Source organism: Canis lupus, chromosome 15 (genome assembly GCF_003254725.2).
Source record: "Canis lupus dingo isolate Sandy chromosome 15, ASM325472v2, whole genome shotgun sequence".
Taxonomy (NCBI): Eukaryota; Metazoa; Chordata; class Mammalia; order Carnivora; family Canidae; genus Canis; species Canis lupus.
Window position 1 is genome coordinate 14231388 of NC_064257.1, and position 17571 is coordinate 14248958.

The 17571-nt window shown below is 43.7% G+C and overlaps 1 protein-coding gene across 6 annotated transcripts in view; it reads left to right on the forward strand.

Moving 5' to 3' along the window:
- The window catches only part of PIK3R3 (phosphoinositide-3-kinase regulatory subunit 3), a 139840-nt gene that overhangs the window by 5406 nt on the left and 116863 nt on the right, over positions 1-17571 (forward strand). For 2 of the 6 annotated variants that reach the window (XM_049094447.1, XM_049094448.1), the window contains exon 1: positions 12083-12901. The exons of 1 other annotated variant lie outside the window; for it this stretch is intronic. In XM_049094447.1, the coding sequence (XP_048950404.1) occupies positions 12796-12901 (106 nt within the window). In that variant the 5' untranslated portion in view covers positions 12083-12795. Of the gene's footprint in view, positions 1-1105; positions 1247-10597; positions 10701-11911; positions 12902-17571 lie in introns of those variants that run through there. 3 more of the 6 variants (XM_049094451.1, XM_049094453.1, XM_049094450.1) reach the window with 3 other exon arrangements.

Sequence of the window (17571 nt, forward strand, 5' to 3'; positions counted from 1 at the left end):
TAATTTACCCCTGGGGGAGAACCTGTGACATAAGCTGCTTGGCCGTTTCTGGCCCACTTGATAAGCATTAAGGTTCTTGAGGAAGCCCTCTTGGGCACTACCCCAGGCCCCTCGGGGAAAGAGTGAGACATTTGGACAGTAGTTCAGAGGATAAAGGTAGTGGCCTTAATTAGTATCTAATTGGAGCTTGCTTAAACAAACAAAGAATTCATACAAGCAGACCCTATTAGACCTGGGAAACAGGGGCCCGAGACAGGGTAAAAAGGGACTGATCCTACCTCTCCTCGGAGGATGAGAAATCAGTCAAGGGAACTCATTCATCCAGAGCCCTCTGGCTTCCCTCTTCTTTTTTTTTTTTTTTAATTTTTATTTATTTATGATAGTCACACAGAGAGAGAGAGAGAGGCAGAGACACAGGCAGAGGGAGAAGCAGGCTCCATGCACCAGGAGCCTGACGTGGGATTTGATCCTGGGTCTCCAGGATCGCGCCCTGGGCCAAAGGCAGGCGCCAAACTGCTGCGCCACCCAGGGATCCCCTGGCTTCCCTCTTCTTAATCATACTCTTGGAATTCTTGTTTCCAAGATCTGTATTGGGCTTTTTCCATGAATCTGTTCTTCTAAGGACAGAAAGGAATGTCAGTGTCAGTAGTATCTTTAGACCAAAGGGGTGGTCAAGGGATAGCTGTTTGTGGATGGGTGGAAGACGCTTGGACACACACATAAGGACCGTCTTCCCAGTGCAGGATGAAACCAGGGATGGGAAGAGATGGGAATCCATTCTCCTCCAGCCACCATGTTCTGTCAGAACTCTAAGGACCCGAGAATTCTGAATTTGAACCTAGTCTTCTGGATTTAAATGAAGGTTTATTTGTTAAGATAAGGGGATTTAATATATTTTATTTAATTATTTGTTAACTTGATTTAAAACTTTCAAGTATTTTGGCATATTGTATGCGAGCCTCCATTTACATTCTTGCTCTGGGCCCTGCAAGTGTTACAGGTGAGCCTGACCTTAGAACAGGTACAGATCTGGGTGTTAGGGGGCTACAGACTCAAAAGATTGACTATTGCTTGTGTCCTTTCCATTTCTCATCCCTACTTTCAGAGCATTTCCTTCACCCTTCTTCAGCTTTCTGAACACTGGTTTCCTTTGAACTTAGCTCTCATAAGAGACAGTGGCCACAGTCAGCTCCAGAGATTCTATGCTACAGGTACAGACTTCTGGAGAGACCAACCCTTGTTTGAGGTACTATTTCCAAATATTTGTGAAAGAAACTTTGACTCAGCCCATTAACTATGGAAAGGTGCAAGGTCATGTGCAAATTGGGAAGAGGAATATCATGGTGAACCGAGCAGAGGTATTAAAATGTGTCCACTACGATGAGGCAATTGGCCAACTAGCCTGAGTCATTGATCCACTCAAGCCCTTAGGTATTAACCCATAAGCAGGGCTCTTGGGGCTAGTTGATCCACCCACTGAAGTCCTGGCAGTGAATGAATCACCTGCAGAAGCAGAGGAGAATATTACCAGTAAAGGGAAAGATTCTCAACCAGAAAGGTTGTAATCTCATTTTGCAGTGAGCTGTTGTTTAGGGTGGGGATGTACTAGTCACCTAACCATTCATCAAGTGTGGCCTTTTCTATCTCCTAAACATCTCTCAGAGCTACACAGGACTCTCCACCTTTTGCCTACATTGTTTCAACAGTGTTTTATTTGTCTTTTTTTTTTTTTTTTTTAGATTTTATTTATTCATGAGAGACACAGAGAGAGAGGTAGAGACATAGGCAGAGGGAGAAGCAGGCTCCATGCAGGAAGTCGGATGTGGGACTCAATCCCAGGACCTGCCTTTGGGATCATGCCCTGAGCCAAAGGCAGACACTCAACCGCTGAGCCACCCAGGCGTCCTTGTCTTCAAATGTATTTAGAGTCATCCCCTTTAATTTACTCTGTAATCTGTGATGATTCTCAAGTGCAAATATGACCATGCTGTTCCTCTGCTTAGTTCTTTAATGCCCTGCCCCCTTTCTCCCTTGCTTTGAGCATCAAGCATACATTCCTTATTTTGGTTTACCAGCCTCTTCATGCTTACTGTGCAACTTCATCCTCACTGTCTTCTATCTTCTTCAATTTAGACCAGCTGCACAATTTTCAGTGCCTCCAAGAGACATATGCTCTCCCATGGGCCTTGGCACATGCTGTTCTCCCCGTGGGTCCATATTTCTGGCCCTGTCACCTAACTCAAGCTTAAATATGATGATTTTGAGCTGTTTGGGGGGCATCCAGTAGGCATTTGGGTAGACAGGAGATGGACTAGGAATGGTGCTTTAGGATGCTAAGGAGGGTGGCATCAGAGGTCAGCTTTCTACTGGAGGAAAGACACGTCTCTTCAGAGAGGAGGAAGCAAGGATGGGTCCAGTTTATAGGGTCTGAAGGGGAAATAAAAGGTGGATGGATGGAAGAGGCTTATACACATACACAAGGACTCTCTTCACCGTGCAGGATGAAACCAGGGATGGGAAGAGATGGGAATTATGCTTGTTGGTCTCTGTGATGTAAAAGGCCAGCTCACATTTACTTATCTGATGATGGAGGGGAGTCATTCGAGATGAGGAGTGAAGGTTTGGAATGTCAGAGGAAGCAGATCCAGGATAATTAAAAGGAATCCAGTTATTTATTTTTTTTAATAAATTAATTTTTTATTGGTGTTCAATTTACCAACATACAGAATAACACCCAGTGCTCATCCCATCAAGTGCCCCCCCTCAGTGCCCGTCACCCATTCACCCCCACCCCCCGCCCTCCTCCCCTAGGAATCCAGTTATGACCAGAGATCAGTCCAGAGTGAAATTGGCAAATTTGGTTTTTTTTTACTTAAGCATAGCTGCCTGAGTATAAAAGCAGATGGAGGACTCTTGTTTTGGTCTGGGATTTGGTTTCAGCAGGATGACTTTTTTTTGAAGGACAGGAGGGAGACAGTTGAAGGAACTGGGAAAAAATGGTTACAAAGATCCACCTTGGGGGATCCCTGGGTGGCGCAGTGGTTTAGCGCCTGCCTTTGGCCCAGGGCACGATCCTGGAGACCAGGGATCAAGTCCCGCATCGGGGTCCCTGCATGGAGCCTGCTTCTCCGTCTGCCTGTGTCTCTGCTTCTCTCTCTCTCTCTCTCTCTGTGTGTGTCTATCATGAATAAATAAATAAAATCTTAAAAAAAAAAAAAGATCCACCTTGGGGTTAGGTCTGTGGTTTCTAGTCCTGGAACTAGTCTGACAAAATTTCATCAGTTTGAGCACCATATTTAGTTTAAGGTGACTTATAGTCATCTTGGGAAGGAACTGCCTTTATTTTGAAATTATATTCTATTTCTTTTTTTTTTAATTATTTATTTATTTATTTTACAGAGAGAGATTGGATGTTCAGGGTGGGGAGAGCAAAGGGAGAGGGAGAGAGAATCTCAAGCAGATTCACCGCTGAGCATGAAGCCGGACACAGGGCTTGATTTCATAACCTTGAGAACATGACCTGAGCCAAAACCAAGAGTCAGACACTTAACTGACTATGCCACCCAAGCACTCCACTATAATTGAATTTTTAAAGACATCTTAATACCAAGAAATAAAGAGAATAGGACACCTAGGTGGTGCAGTTGGTTAAGTGTCTGACTCTTGGTTTTGCCTCAGGTCATGATCTCAGTGTCTAGGCCCTGATCTCTGCACTCAGTGCAGAATCTGCCTGAAATTCTCTCTCCTCCCCACCGCTCCTGCTTGTGCTCTCTCTCTCTCTAAAATAAATTAGCAAATCTAAAAAAAAATTAAATTATGGTGTGTGTATTAGTTTCCTAGGGCAGCCATAATGAATTACCACAAACTGGGTGGCTTAAAGCAATAGATATTCTCTCATAGTTTTGGAAGCCAGAAGTCCAAAATCAAAAGGTTAGCAGGATTGTTTTTTTCTGGAGATTCTGAAGGGAGAATGTGTTCTATGCTTCCCTCCTAATTTTTGGTGGTTGTAGGTAATTTGGGTGTTCCTTGGCTTATAGATGCATCACTCCAATCTCTGCCTCTGTCTTTAAATTGACTTCCCCTCTGTGTCTTAAATCTCCCTCTGCCTTTCTTTATAAGGACACCTGCCCTAAATCCAGGATGATCTCATCTCAAAATCTTATATCTGCAAAGACCCTTTTTTTTGTGAATAAGGTCACATTCAGAGCTTCTGAAGGGTTAGGATTTGTAGATGTCATTTTTAAAAAAGGAGTTTATTTATTTATTTTAGAGAGAGCAAGCAGTGATGGGGGCTGAAGGGGCAGAGGGGGAGGGAGAGGGATAAGATGACTCTGTTCTGAGTGCAGAGCCCCACCTGGGGATGTACTCAGGGCTGATCTCACAACCCTGAGATTATGACCCTAAGATCATGACCTGAGCCAAAATCAGAGTTGGACGTTCAGCTGACTGAGCCACCCTGGCACCCCGGTATATATAATTTTTGGAGGCCACTATTCAACTCACTACAGAGATATTAGATGGTAAACATTTTCCCCCAGTGTCGATGCTTGGGGAAAAGAAAGAAGTGAGGGAAGGTCAGAGAGAGTCATTTATTAGAGTTGAGATTTCAAAGAGGGAGCAGTGCAGGGTTCTAGGAGAACTCAGGAAAAACACCAGCCACAGGCCCTATATCAGTGTAGGATAATGGACTGGATTTCTCTCCATTATCCTGAAAAAGAAGACAAGGGCCACATTTAAATTGTGGTTAGGGAACACAGGTCCGCAGTCAATGCTGCAAGAACAGAATCATTGAGGAGTGTGAGGTTGAGACTCAGCAGTCCAGGAGGTCAGGAAGAGGCTGGGAAACAGAGTAAACTTGTTGGAGAGGAAACTTGATGGAAAGGGTCAATCGCCCTGCTCTTAAGGCCTCAGGGAGTTCATCAGTTTGAAAGCACAGGGGTCAGTGAAACTGTTATTGCTTGTTCACATGCATCTCCCTTACTAGGTGGTGGGCTCATAAGGACAGGAATAGTATCTCATTGAGCCCTCAGCACAAGATCTAGACTGCGGAAGGGGCTCAGGTTGAACTGAACTGAAAGGGCTTGTCATTTTGAGCTGTTCTTTCCTTCTACCTTTAACATTTGATAACTCTAAGTGCAACTATCATATTACATATTTGATATATACGATGACGAATTACATTTTTTTTTTGTTTACAACACGAAAAGAGGTTGCTTTTGAATATATACTCCCAACACCTTGGGTGCCTTTACTCAGCCCTAGCATTACATAATTTAGAATTTCACACTGGTACAAATAAGGGAGAAACAGGACCCAAAGGGAATAATAGTGATCTTCACTGAGTACCTCCTTTGCAAGAAGCATAAGATGAGCAGCACACAAGGTAGTCCCTGCCCTTGAATTAAAAGGATGTCACTGTGAGTGTCTCATTTTTCATATTCTCCGAGCTGAAGATATAAATGACCAGGTCTTTAATGTTCTATATTTGTACTTTTCTTACTCAGATGGTGATCCTTAAGCCCCAGAGGTTGCATCATTTCCCCAGATTTCAGGGATGATTCCGTTGTAAATGTATCGGGGGAGGATGCAGGAGGCCTTGTTTTAACATGCTGATTTTATAAAATATTTCTAAAGGATGCTTGCAATTTTATTGTTCATAGAAGCAAAGAACAATGCTATTAGTTTGGTTTTTTAATTTTTTTATAATGTTTTTTTAATTTTTAAACCAAATCTCCAAAATAAGAACTGCACTAATTTTGCCCTGTAACAACAAAACATGTAAGATAGTTCGGATTTGAGACCTGTGGAATTATAGGGTAATTATTGTACATTCCAGAAGGGAGGCACGAACTGCAAATTGTTCTAAACTATTGAAATAATGACCACAGGAAGTGAGCATCCTTTAAAACCCTACATGGAAAAAAAAATAAAATAAAATAAAACCCTACATGGTATTACATTTCAGAAATGAGTTGGGCTAGAAAATGAAACCAGCTTCTCTTCTTGCTGCTGAGTTTTCCTGAATTGCCTACAAACTGCTTAGAATTTTGCAAACAATTCACAGCTGATAAAATAGAAGAGTAGCAGAACTGAGTGACTGTGGTGAAGACCCTAGAGGCAGCCAGCAGGATAGAAGGGTCACTGTCTGCCCCTCATATTTCTGTAAGCCAAAACTGTACAATTATTTTTATTTTCTTTTTGTCATCTTAAATAAACAGGAATCAGCTGAAGACCTACAGAAAGGATTATCAGGGTAACCTGAACTTAGGCTGCTCCAGAACCTTCTTGGAGAGTTTGGTTTCTTCTTACAACTTTTATTTGCTCAAAGAACATTCACTGGCTACCCACTGTGTGCCAGGCCTGATGCTGGGCACTAATGATTCAACAGCATGCTCTCCACCCATGAGGAAATCCTTCATCATGGGGGAGAGATAGACCTGGAAACAGACACTTTAAACATGGTGTGCCAAGGCTGTGCAGAGGCTGGCGCAGGTGGCTACATGAGCAGAGTCTGAGAGATTAGATGCATATAAGTCGGAGTTTGCCACTTAACAGTCGAGTGTGTTTTGTGAGGTGAAATTTCTGCTGTTCTGAGGGCTGCAGTGCTTTAGTATGACTAGTCTTAGGAGTGACAGGAAAAAACTGTGAAAAGGGACGGAAGAGGTAGGCAGGGGCTAGATCATCAAAGTCTTTTTTTTTTTAAGATTTTATTTATTTATTAGAGAGAGAAAGAGAGAGAGAGAGAGGCAGAGGGAGAAGCAGGCTTCATGCAGGGAGCCTGACGTAGGACTCAATCCCTGGTCTCCAGGATCACGCCTTGGGCTGAGCTGAAGGCGGCGCTAAACCACTGAGCCACCCGGGCTGCCCCTAGATCATCAAAGTCTTGAATGCCAGGCTGAGACTTAAAATTTAACCTGAAGGCAGAAGGAACGAAGGCAGGGTTTATGCAAAGGACTAATATGATCAGATTTTTTATTTAGAGCCATCGTTCTGTGTCGAGTATGCACTGGAGGAGGCAAGGCAGGGAGATTATAATGAGGTTGTTGCAGAGTCTGATGATGAGGGACTCTTTGGTGACTTTTCAGGGAAACTTTTTCAGGCTTGGAGCTAATCATACAGATTTTGGAAACAGAAATAAATAGACCACATGTTTAAATCAGGTGTATAAGTTTTGGGGCAGCCCACATGTCACCTTCTTTAGGATGCCTTTACTCACCTGCATGTGGGCAGAGATCATTACTGTCTTGGGGGCTCACATAGAACTTTGCCAATTTCTCTATTAGAGCACTTACATGCCTATAATTATTTATTCTTTTGTTGGCTCCTCCTCTGTGGGCTCCAGACTCAGTGTTAGGCACTCTGTCTTATTCTTTTTTGTACCCCAGTGTTTGGAAGCATCAATAAACATTCACTAACTGAAGGGGAGAAGAAAAGGTACTGAAACTGGCTGTCAGGACCTGGGGCTCTAATCCTGGCTCTGCTACTAAGTGGCTGAGTGACTTTGAACAAGTCCCCTCGCTGCTCTGGGTCTCAATTTCCTCATCTGTAAAATGAGAATAAAAATACAACCCTCCTCCTCAGGGTTATGGAGATTAAATGAGGTAACAGAGCTCACCAGCTGCCTGCCCTGTTTGTGCCCTGCCCTTGTCAAACAGCCTAGACTATTGTTCGTGTAGTTTGGATCTCATTTGCTCTCTCTCTCCTGGTGAGAGCTGAGCTGAAAGCTGTTGCCTTGATGGAGGGGAAGTTTGCAGCAGTAGCATACATACCATCCAGGTGGTCCTTGTGCTGCTGGAAGGGCAGACAACAAAAAGAAGGGAGTGGGAGTATGTTAGGTTAAAGAGAGAGACACTGCTTTTTGTGAACCCTAAAGCTGCAGAAGGCCCTAAAGTGGGGTGCATGAGGCAGAGAAGATTTAGATCATGTGCTGAGGGGTGTGAGGAAGCCCTCAAACAATGCTCCCTAAATCCAGGAGTTTAGCAGCCTCTGGAGGAATGCCACTTTATGAAGACCACTCATTCAGTGCCTTGGGCTGATATAATTAACATTGTCATAGTTTCTTTTCTCTTTCCTTTTTAAGAAAAAGTTTTTATTTAATTCCAGTTAGTTAACATACAGTATAGTATTAATTTCAGGTGAACAATTTAGTGATTCAACACTCACATACAACATCTGATGCTCATCACAAGTGCACTCCTTCATCCCTATCATAGAGTTTTTCAAGTTTTAAGAAAGATGTGCAGGAGAGGGAAAAAATTGCAAATGCTAAGTAAAAGGAATACCATTCTGAAAAAAATGGAAAATCATGATTTTAGACACTACTATCTCAAGAGATGATTATCAATTCCCATGTGCGAGGTCTTTTTGGAAGATCCACTAGCTTTGGTCTTTTTACATTGGTCTTTTTACTTTTTACAAAAGTGAAAGCAAACTTTTCCATCAAAATTTGATGTATCCTCAACTTACAAGGCATATGGCTGAGGAGGTCCTCAAATTTGCAACTGGTGATTTGTAGAATTTTCTTAGAATGCTATTTATTAAATTTATTTAGCTCCTGGACTTGGCCTTATCAAAGATATTTGGTCAAGAAAGATGATGAGAGAGGGGAAAAAATGGGGGGAGGGGTGATTGAGGCCGTGATCCTTCCCCAAAGGCTAAAGTCAGTCCTGGCGTTAAAGCTAGTGACCTTAAAAAAATAATAAAAGTGTGTTTCCATTTTGCAAGGCTTTTAAAAAATATTGTGTGCTCAGATGGCACCTTTAATCACGAAGAACTTTTGGCTGAGTTCCAGGCTGATTCTGCTGGCACAGAGAGCTCTGAGATCATACCCTATATTCAGTGCACAGGAGAAATATTTCATCCATCTCTGAAATAAAGAGGGGGGAAATGGAGCATATTTGAACAGTTTGATAGCAAGACCATATCAGGGTGAAAAGTGAAGGACATCTATCCATTTGGAGTTACAGAAAGGTACTATTAATTCTAAGTACTTAAGTGGCATTTTTTTTCATTCTCAATTTCACAATAAGCCAAGAAGCTTGCATAAATCTGAAGGCAATCTCCTATTTCACAGATACATAAATGAAGGCAGACAGATTTTTTGATTTACCTAAGACTACTTTAAGTTAAAAAAAAAAAAAAGGGAACTTGAGCGGCTCAGTTGGTTAGGCACATCTGACTCTTGATCTCTGCTCAGGTCATGATCTCAGGGTTATGGGATCCAGCCCTGCATTAGGGTCTATATGCAGTGGGGAGTCTGCTTTGGGATTCTCTCTCTCCCTCTGCCTGCAACCCCCTCTCAAATAAATACATAAATAGTTTTTAAAAATTAGAAAAAAGAAAGGAGGGAGGCAAAGAGAAAAAGAAATCCTCAAGTAGCAGGTTGCGACCCAGGAGTTTGAGCTCTTAGAGCTGAATTTAATCCACACCCAGGCCAAATATAATTCTCCAGGATGGAAATGGTCCAGGACACCAGAGCGAACATTCTCTGCCTTTGCCAAAGAGCCTGAGGTGGTTTGATGACATGCAGTCACAACCTCACTTTTATTTCTCAACTGAAGGAAAGTAAGGCCAGCATCATACGACAAGCACTTCCCACCATAACAGGGCAGTGGTTCAAACCCATCCAAAGGAAATGTGCTTCCCCTTGATTCATCACTGCCTCTTGCATCACTGTTATTTTTTGGAGGTCTCCTATTCAAAGCTTTATTTGTTGGATAGTTGGGTCATATAATTTGAGGTGGCAAAGTTGACTCAAGCTTTACTCCATGTGCCAGTGTTGAGGATCGGACTATATATACTATATACTGTGCTGTTTCTTCACTACATCCCTCAAAGTCGTGGGAAAGGCTGGGTGATTGTTCTGCATATTAGAAATTGAAACCCCACCACTAAATAATGAAAAGTGGTCCAGACAAAAGCTGCTGTGGAAATCTGAAAGCCATTATCTTTTCCACACTTCCTCTCTTCACCTTCATTTTGTTTGGGAATGCACAGGGACACCCGTGAACAAAAATAAACCAACTTGCCCTTGACTGATTGTTCTGCCTTTTGAGTTATCACATGTGAGTGCTTCTGGCTCCCAGATATGGTGAAGTAAAGAGACTGCTGGGAAGCCAGCCACAAATTAGAGTTGATCTTCTAGCATCTTCTACCTAGAGAAATGGCTCAGGACGTCCAGATTAACAACATGGTCTGCCCCAAAGTTGATCTGGCTTCTGAATCATGTTTGGATTTCAGAAATGTAAGAAAGGAAAGCATATAAGGATCCTGATGTGTTTTCTCCAGTCCTGGAGACTGGACAGTCCCCTGTCCATTTTATTCTTCATTTTATTCTGGCCCTTTTAAATTCAAGACTGTACATATTTCAGAGCCCATACACGTTTGGACTGTCAGCTCCCAGGAACTATCTCAACTTAGAGCACCTTTAAGGAGGGCAGAACCACTTTAGGAGGTAGAGGGTGAGACGTGGCAACTCTTCCACAGGAATGAATCAATATAGCAGAGCCATTCAGGGTAGGTTTTACTAGAGCTTAAAACAGGTTGTCAACCCCAACACAATGGGCTTTGTTACTCCTGTGTAGAGAGGAAACGGTGCAGTTTTTGGCCTCCCCAGACTGTATTGTAGGGCACACAGGATGGCAATTTCAGGCGTAACCTTCAGGAGAGACAAGTCTGCTTTTGGCCCTCAGTGTTCCCCAGTAAGTTAATTAGCTGTTTCTGAAATTCGTGGTAATATTCAGCATTTTCATCGTGAAGCCTGTTACAGTTCTAAGCTTGGGGGAGGGACCGCGTAGTTGAGGAAGGGGGTCTGTCAGGGAAACAGAATAGAGCTCCTTTGGCTGGGGATTCTAACACCTGTGATTTGTCTCAAAACATACGCGCACTGTAATTTCAAGGCATGTTTTCTGGCTTGAGGGGCCTGCTATGGCTCCCTATTTCAGGTGTAGGGAGTTCTCCCTGGGTTCAAAAGCCTTTGGGTGGGAAGCGCAGAGGAGCTGCGAAATGCCTCCTTAAGGACAGCCGAACTGTTCCAGGGGAGAAGCCGGGCCGGGTTCTGGTAGCGGCCTGGGGAGGCCACAGGGGACCTCGGGCATCTCCTCTCACCGAGTGGCAACGGTCCTACAAGTGGGTTTGGGGACCTTTTCTTTAATTGACAACTTATCGCGGGGGGTGGGGACTGTCCCAGCCCAGTGAAGGGTCTGCGGGGTGGGCCGTCCGCCCAGGGACTCCTAGGGGCCAGAGCAGCGCACGTCCCGCCAAGTGACAGCACGCGTCCCTCGCAGTCAGTCCCCTCCCCCGCGGCCGGTCTCCGGGCAGAGGTGTCTCGCGCCAGCTCGGCCTCCCCCCTCTCCCTCCCAACTCGTCCGGCCCGACCGAGCCTCAGCGGGAGCCCCGCCTGTCTCCGGGCAGCCTGAGCCCCTGAGCGCTCGCCCAGCCTGTCAGTAACCGCCGTTTGCGCTTTCTTTCTTTCTCTTTTTTTTTTTTTTTTTTTTCTCCTCTTCTTTTCTTTCCCCCTTCTGCCTTTGTCCCGCTTAGTAACTGGGCTCCGACCAATCGCCGTCTCGCCGGCCAGCGCCGGCTGCCTCCTGATTGGCCCGCTCGGGGCGCGCAGCCGTCTCCCGCTCCTCTGCTGGAGCAAGGCAGACAAAAGACGCAGGCTCGGGCTCCGGCAACCCGGATCAGCCAATCACCGGCCACCTGATCCTCCCCCCCGCCCCTTCCCTCGCTCCTCTCCCTCCCGGCCTGGCTCGCGTGCTCCCGGCACTGACTCCTGGCGTGCGGCCAGCGCCCGGACCGTGCCATTCTGATCGAGCCTGGGGGGAGCGGAGAGAAGGAAGGATGAACGAGTCGAAGCCCGGGGAGCGTAGGGGAGAGTAGAAAAGCGAGATGGAAGACGGTTTGCGGAGCGCTTTCACAGGCACCTGAGCGACTCTCCAGTACATCGGGTCGGAGTAGAGGGGAAGGAGCAGGATCGATGCCGCTCGCCCCCACCCCCCCGCGCGGTGTGGTTGGGTGGCGCCTCGGCGGGGGAGCGTGAGGCGGGGGAGGGTGTCCCCCTCCGCGCCGTTAAAATGAAACTCTAGTGGCTGGAGTCAGGGCAGAGCGTGAGGGGAGCCGGCGCTGGCGGGCCGACTCGCAGCCGGGCGGGAGCGCGCCGCCGGCCACAGCTAACTGGACTTTCCGACCGGCCCCCATCCCGAGGCTGCAGCAGCTTCGGTTCCGAGCCTGACTGGAACGGAGCCCGAGTCCCGGCCCCTGAGGGGATCGCTCTCTGCAGACCAGTGGGACCCCGAAACTTGAACGCAATACCCACCCCCCCCTTTTATGCCTTCCTTTGTCACTTCCTCACCTTTCTCCCAGCGCGTTCTCCCCCCCCCCCCCTTCATTCTCCCTCCCTCGAAGGACACAAAAGTGGCTGCCGAGGAAAGATTCGGAGGCAGCGGGAGTTTTTCTCTTCGGAGAGCGACTGTGTGGAAGGGATTTTTTGGGAAGCTGCTTTTTAACACCTCAGCCCTCTGCCCCCCAGGCCTCCCTGTACCTCCCCGAGGAGAAAAAGCCCGTAGATTGAAAGTTCCGGGGGGGGGCATTTTGCTGGGTGCTGTAAGAGGAGTGGGGGGAGGACCCCGTCCTCGTCCCGGTAGTTGGCTGGACTTGTACCGGCCGTTGGAAACCCCGAAGTACATACCCGAGCGGGACTTTACAGATCTCTATTTTTAGATTTTTTAAAAATATCAGATAAAAAAAAATATATGCTTTCTATATATTTCCTGACGACCTGCCCCTGACAGCGCGATGTACAATACGGTGTGGAGTATGGACCGCGATGACGCAGACTGGAGGGAGGTGATGATGCCCTATTCGACAGAACTGATATTTTATATTGAAATGGATCCTCCAGGTACTTGGGAGAGGAAAAAAGAATCTTGTGATGGGTCTTATTTGTCTGTAACGAGACCTAGGTGATGTTTTCAGGGCAGAAGTGTTCCTGGGAGCGCTAGGTTTGGGATGAGGGGCAGATTTGCAGTTAGAGCTGCAGTAAAACTGCTTCTGGTTTATCCGTTTAAAGTTTGCAGTTAGGACCCTGATCCTATTGTCCTGCGAGGGTGGGGGTGGGGGCTGGAGTGGGGGTGGAAGGAAAGACCCGTTTCTTTTACTTCTTTGCCTTTGCGTGTGGTTCAGGTTTTTGTTGTTTCCCCCTCCCCCCTCCCCTTCTCTCTCCCCCCCCCCCCCCCCCATTAAAGATTCTTCTACCTGCAAAGGATGCTTTATATCTGAGCCTTGAAGTCAGTCTTTCCCTTTGGGGGAATTCTTGAAAGCTTGTCATTTCGTACGTTTGTCTTATTCGGTTCCTTGTGTTTTACCTTCGTTAACTTCTGAAACTGGGTTGCCTATGTGATTATTCATTTTTAGACACCCCCCCCCTTTTTTTTTCCTCTTACAGAAACCAAAAGCCGGTTTAGTGATTTTCAGGGATTGAGCGTTTTTATTCAGTCACGGTCTTAGTCTGAGGTTTTTCTTCTCAGGATATAGTCGCTCGGAAAGATCTACGTGCAGTATTTTATTACTCTTTAATTTATGGTGATTTAACTTAATTTATGGGATAAGGTTTAATGTAACTTCAATTCTTGGAGCAAAAAAAGGAGGAACCTTCCTTTTGTGTGAATGTATGTGATGCGTACATATATGTAATAGGTTTGAATGCACATAATGTAAAGTATACATATACTGTATTTTTACTTCAGAGCTTTGTCTGAGACCCTTACAGACATTTTGTGTATCTGGTAGGAAAGAAGAAGGGAGGGAAAATGGAAAAGTTGGGTAATTGTTTTTCTTTAAATTCTAAACCCATTTTATGATTATTAACTGTCAGATTTTCAAATCCTTTTTTTGCGGTTATAGACAGTGCTTTACATAATGATTTTGAGTAAGTAGAGGGCCTTTGTGACTCCTTATTTTTGTTGAAGATGAGTTGGTTAGGTCTTTTAAAAATGTGTTATAGTTAAGCTTCCAGAATAAATTGTGTGTCATTGGGGAACCTTAATTATTGTAAGACTATATATTTTTGGAAACCTTTTAAAGGATTGGAGTCCATGCAAGTGTAATGAAGTATAACTGTCTTGTAGGATGTATAGAAATTATTTCTTGTGTCCTTGTAAGCAGTAAATTATCCTTTGTTTTTGTTTCCCCAATTAGTCATAGAGTATTAAATGATGCTATATTAAAAACTAATAATAAATCAACCCTTTTTGCTCTTAATGATCACTTTGAATTTTTCTCTTTTCCCTTCATTTTGGAGCCTTATTTGCTTTTGTAATTGTGACTGCAATCCAGATGCAGCTTTTCAGTGTTTTGCAAAGTTTGTAAGATTTGCCACCCATCTATTGTGTGTATTTCCCCCTTTGTTTCCCCCTAACGGTAAAGCATCATTTCTATTAGATGCATTTGTCATTCATGTAAATGAAAATTTAGTACATCATTGGTTCTTCCTGTAAAAAGTAAAGCTAATAATTCTAGATTTCTGTTTTAAGAATTATATATTCAAACTGCCTTAGAATCACTGTATCCATAGTATCTTGCCTTGCAGACATACAAAGGGAATTTGTTGGGCGGAGAGGTGAGTAGGGAGGAGGGGAGAAAATGAAGAAGGCACTAATGTTTGAAAAATATGGGCCTCATAGCAAAATGTTGGCGAGTTGAGTTGAGTTGTCCAAAAGTGATTTTAAAAAAAGTTGACTATTATAATTATGTAGTGATGTAGGTCTTATAAGGTTGTATAGAAAATTCTGATCCAAACTTTGTGCATTTACGTAGAAATAAACTTTTGAGTTTAAATTGTTCATCCTTAGATGAAATTTTGCATACTGAGATTCTATTCAAAATATTGGAAATAGGCATATGGTATTCTTTATTACCCATTTTGCAGCCTTAATGTAGATTATGGGTTAGTTATGCCTAACAGCTTTTTGTAAAGGAAGCACACTTGAGTATGCTGGAATTGCCTGTGATGTGAATGGTTTTTAATGGGAATAATGTGAATGCCAGTCTTGTTTTGTGTGATAAATTAAGGTTTTGAAACATTTAAAACTAAGTAAATTATTAGTGAAGTGGCTGCAGCACATCTTGTATCTGTCTTCTTCCTACCTCCTATCCCAGCTCAAGCTCTTATTATTTCCTGATTGGACTCATTTGATAGTGATCTAACTGTTCTTACTGTTTTCCCTGTTTCTGCTTTGTTCAATCCATAGTATTATTTAGGTACCATCGGATGATTTGCCTTCCAGTGGTAAAATTCCCAATGACTTTGAAAACCTTCCAATGGCTTTTCTTTGCCTGTGAAAGAGTCCCAGGTTGCTTACCTTTTCATATAAGTCCCTCTATTTTTTTTTTTTTTTTTTTTTTTGCTTCCAACCTAATTTTCTGGTCTAGTCTCCTCTTGGAGTCCATCACAAATTTTGTGGAAGCTATTTTATACTTGATGTTTCTTGAATGTATGCTTTTTCATCTTCCTGGGATGCTTTGCACTATCATTTGTTACTTGTTGAAATCTTACATATATTTAAGGTATGCATTAGATGTCTTCACTGCCAGGATGTATGTTTCTGATCCCTTCTGTTAGAAGATAACTTTCCTTTCCTTTCCTTTTCTCTTCTAGCACTTCTCAGAACTTCTTTTCATTCTGTCTATGGAGTAGCTTCTGCGCTTATGTATATTCCCCTGATGGAGTTGTCTTCCCATCAAGTTAGGAGTTTCTTAGCTTGCTCAAGGTCTTGTAGGCAGTAGACAATCTAATAAATGTGTTGAATTAATAAATAGCGCAGGAGCACTATTTCTTTCTAGCCTCTAAGTGCTTTCCTACTTAAGATCCTTGGTCACCTCATTATTTGGATATCTCAATAGCCTAGAGTTAAATAACTTGAGTTAGATGGTTGTTGACTAAGGTTCCTTAACTGTAATATTAGTTTTTAAAATATGATTTTCACCTTAATTTTAGACTGAACCATAAGTGCAAAATTGTTTTTCATTATTGCTTCCAGCGTCCTCAAAAACTTTTCCAGAGGTGTTTCCCTCTAGCTCATTTAAAAAAAAAAACTACCATTACCATGCATCCTAAAGATTTCTCATAACTACCTGGATTGCTACATCTACTGTAATTCACTGACAATGTAAGGATTGGATCTAAATGGAAGTTCAATGTCTTAATCATTATGTATTTCCCAGAAGCATTAGAAACAGTGAACTGTTTAGATGAAACAAAACTTTTTTTTTGGAAATGTTAAGAGTGTGGTACAGAGAATTGCTTTTGAGCATCTTGGTTTGTCTTGTGATTTGGGAATCAAGCTTATTCCATAACAATAGTTGCTGGGTAAGGCTTCTCCAAGAGCCCTGTCTCTTGCACAGGAGTTACTGGAGGATTACAAATATACAGCTGATGGTAAACTCAGAGCTTATAGATAGTGATCTGTCAGCTAGCACTTTTGTTTTGACGTTGTTTTTATTTTGGGAAAATGTTACAGATGATTTTTTTTAAAAAGATTTTATTTATTCATTCACAGAGAGAGAGAGAGAGAGAGAGAGAGAGAGAGAGAGGCAGAGACACAGGCAGAGGGAGAAGCAGGCTCCATGCAGGGAGCTGGACGTGGGACTCGATCCCAGGTCTCCAGGATCACACCCTGGGCTGCAGGCGGCTAAACCACTGCGCCCCTGGGGCTGCCCAGATGATTTCTTTAAAAGAGTTGTATCCAGGGGATCCCTGGGTGGCTCAGCGGTTTAGCGCCTGCCTTTGGCCCAGGGTGCGATCCTGCAGTCCCAGGATCAAGTCCCACATCAGGCTCCCTGCATGGAGCCTGCTTCTCCCTCTGCCTGTGTCTCTGCCTCTTTCTCCCCCTATGTCTATCATGAATAAATAAATAAAATCTTAAAAAAAAAAAAAGAGTTGTATCCATTAATTTTAAAAAGATTGTAGACATTTTTCCTTATCAAGGCAAATTTCTGAAATTATCTGTAGGGCAACAACATCTCTTCAGTGTAATTAAAAGATTAGTTTTTAGGGGATCCCTGGGTGGCTCAGCGGTTTAGCGCCTGCCTTTGGTCCAGGGCGCGCGATCCTGGAGTCCTGGGATCGGGTCCCGTGTCGGGCTCTGGGCATGGAGCCTGCTTCTCCCTCCTCCTCTGTCTCTGCCTTTCTCTCTCTCTCTCTCTCTCTCTCTCTGTCTATCATAAATAAATAAATCTTTAAAAAATTAGTTTTTAATGTCAAAATATAATTATAGGAAGGTCTAAAAAAGTGGTTCTCGAGGTTTTTTATTTTTTTGTTTTTTTTTGGTCTTAGTACCTGTTTTATAATCTTAAAATTTTTTGAGGATGTCAAAGAGCTATTAAGTGATATTTACTGTATTAGGATAAAACTAAGAAATTTAAAAAATATTCATTTAAGGGATGCCTGGGTGGCTCAGCGATTGACCATCTTCCTTTGGCTTAGGGCATGATCCCTGGTCCGGGGATCAAGTCCCGCATCAGGCTTCCTACATGGAGCTTGCTTCTCCCTCTGCCTATGTCTCTGCCTCTCTC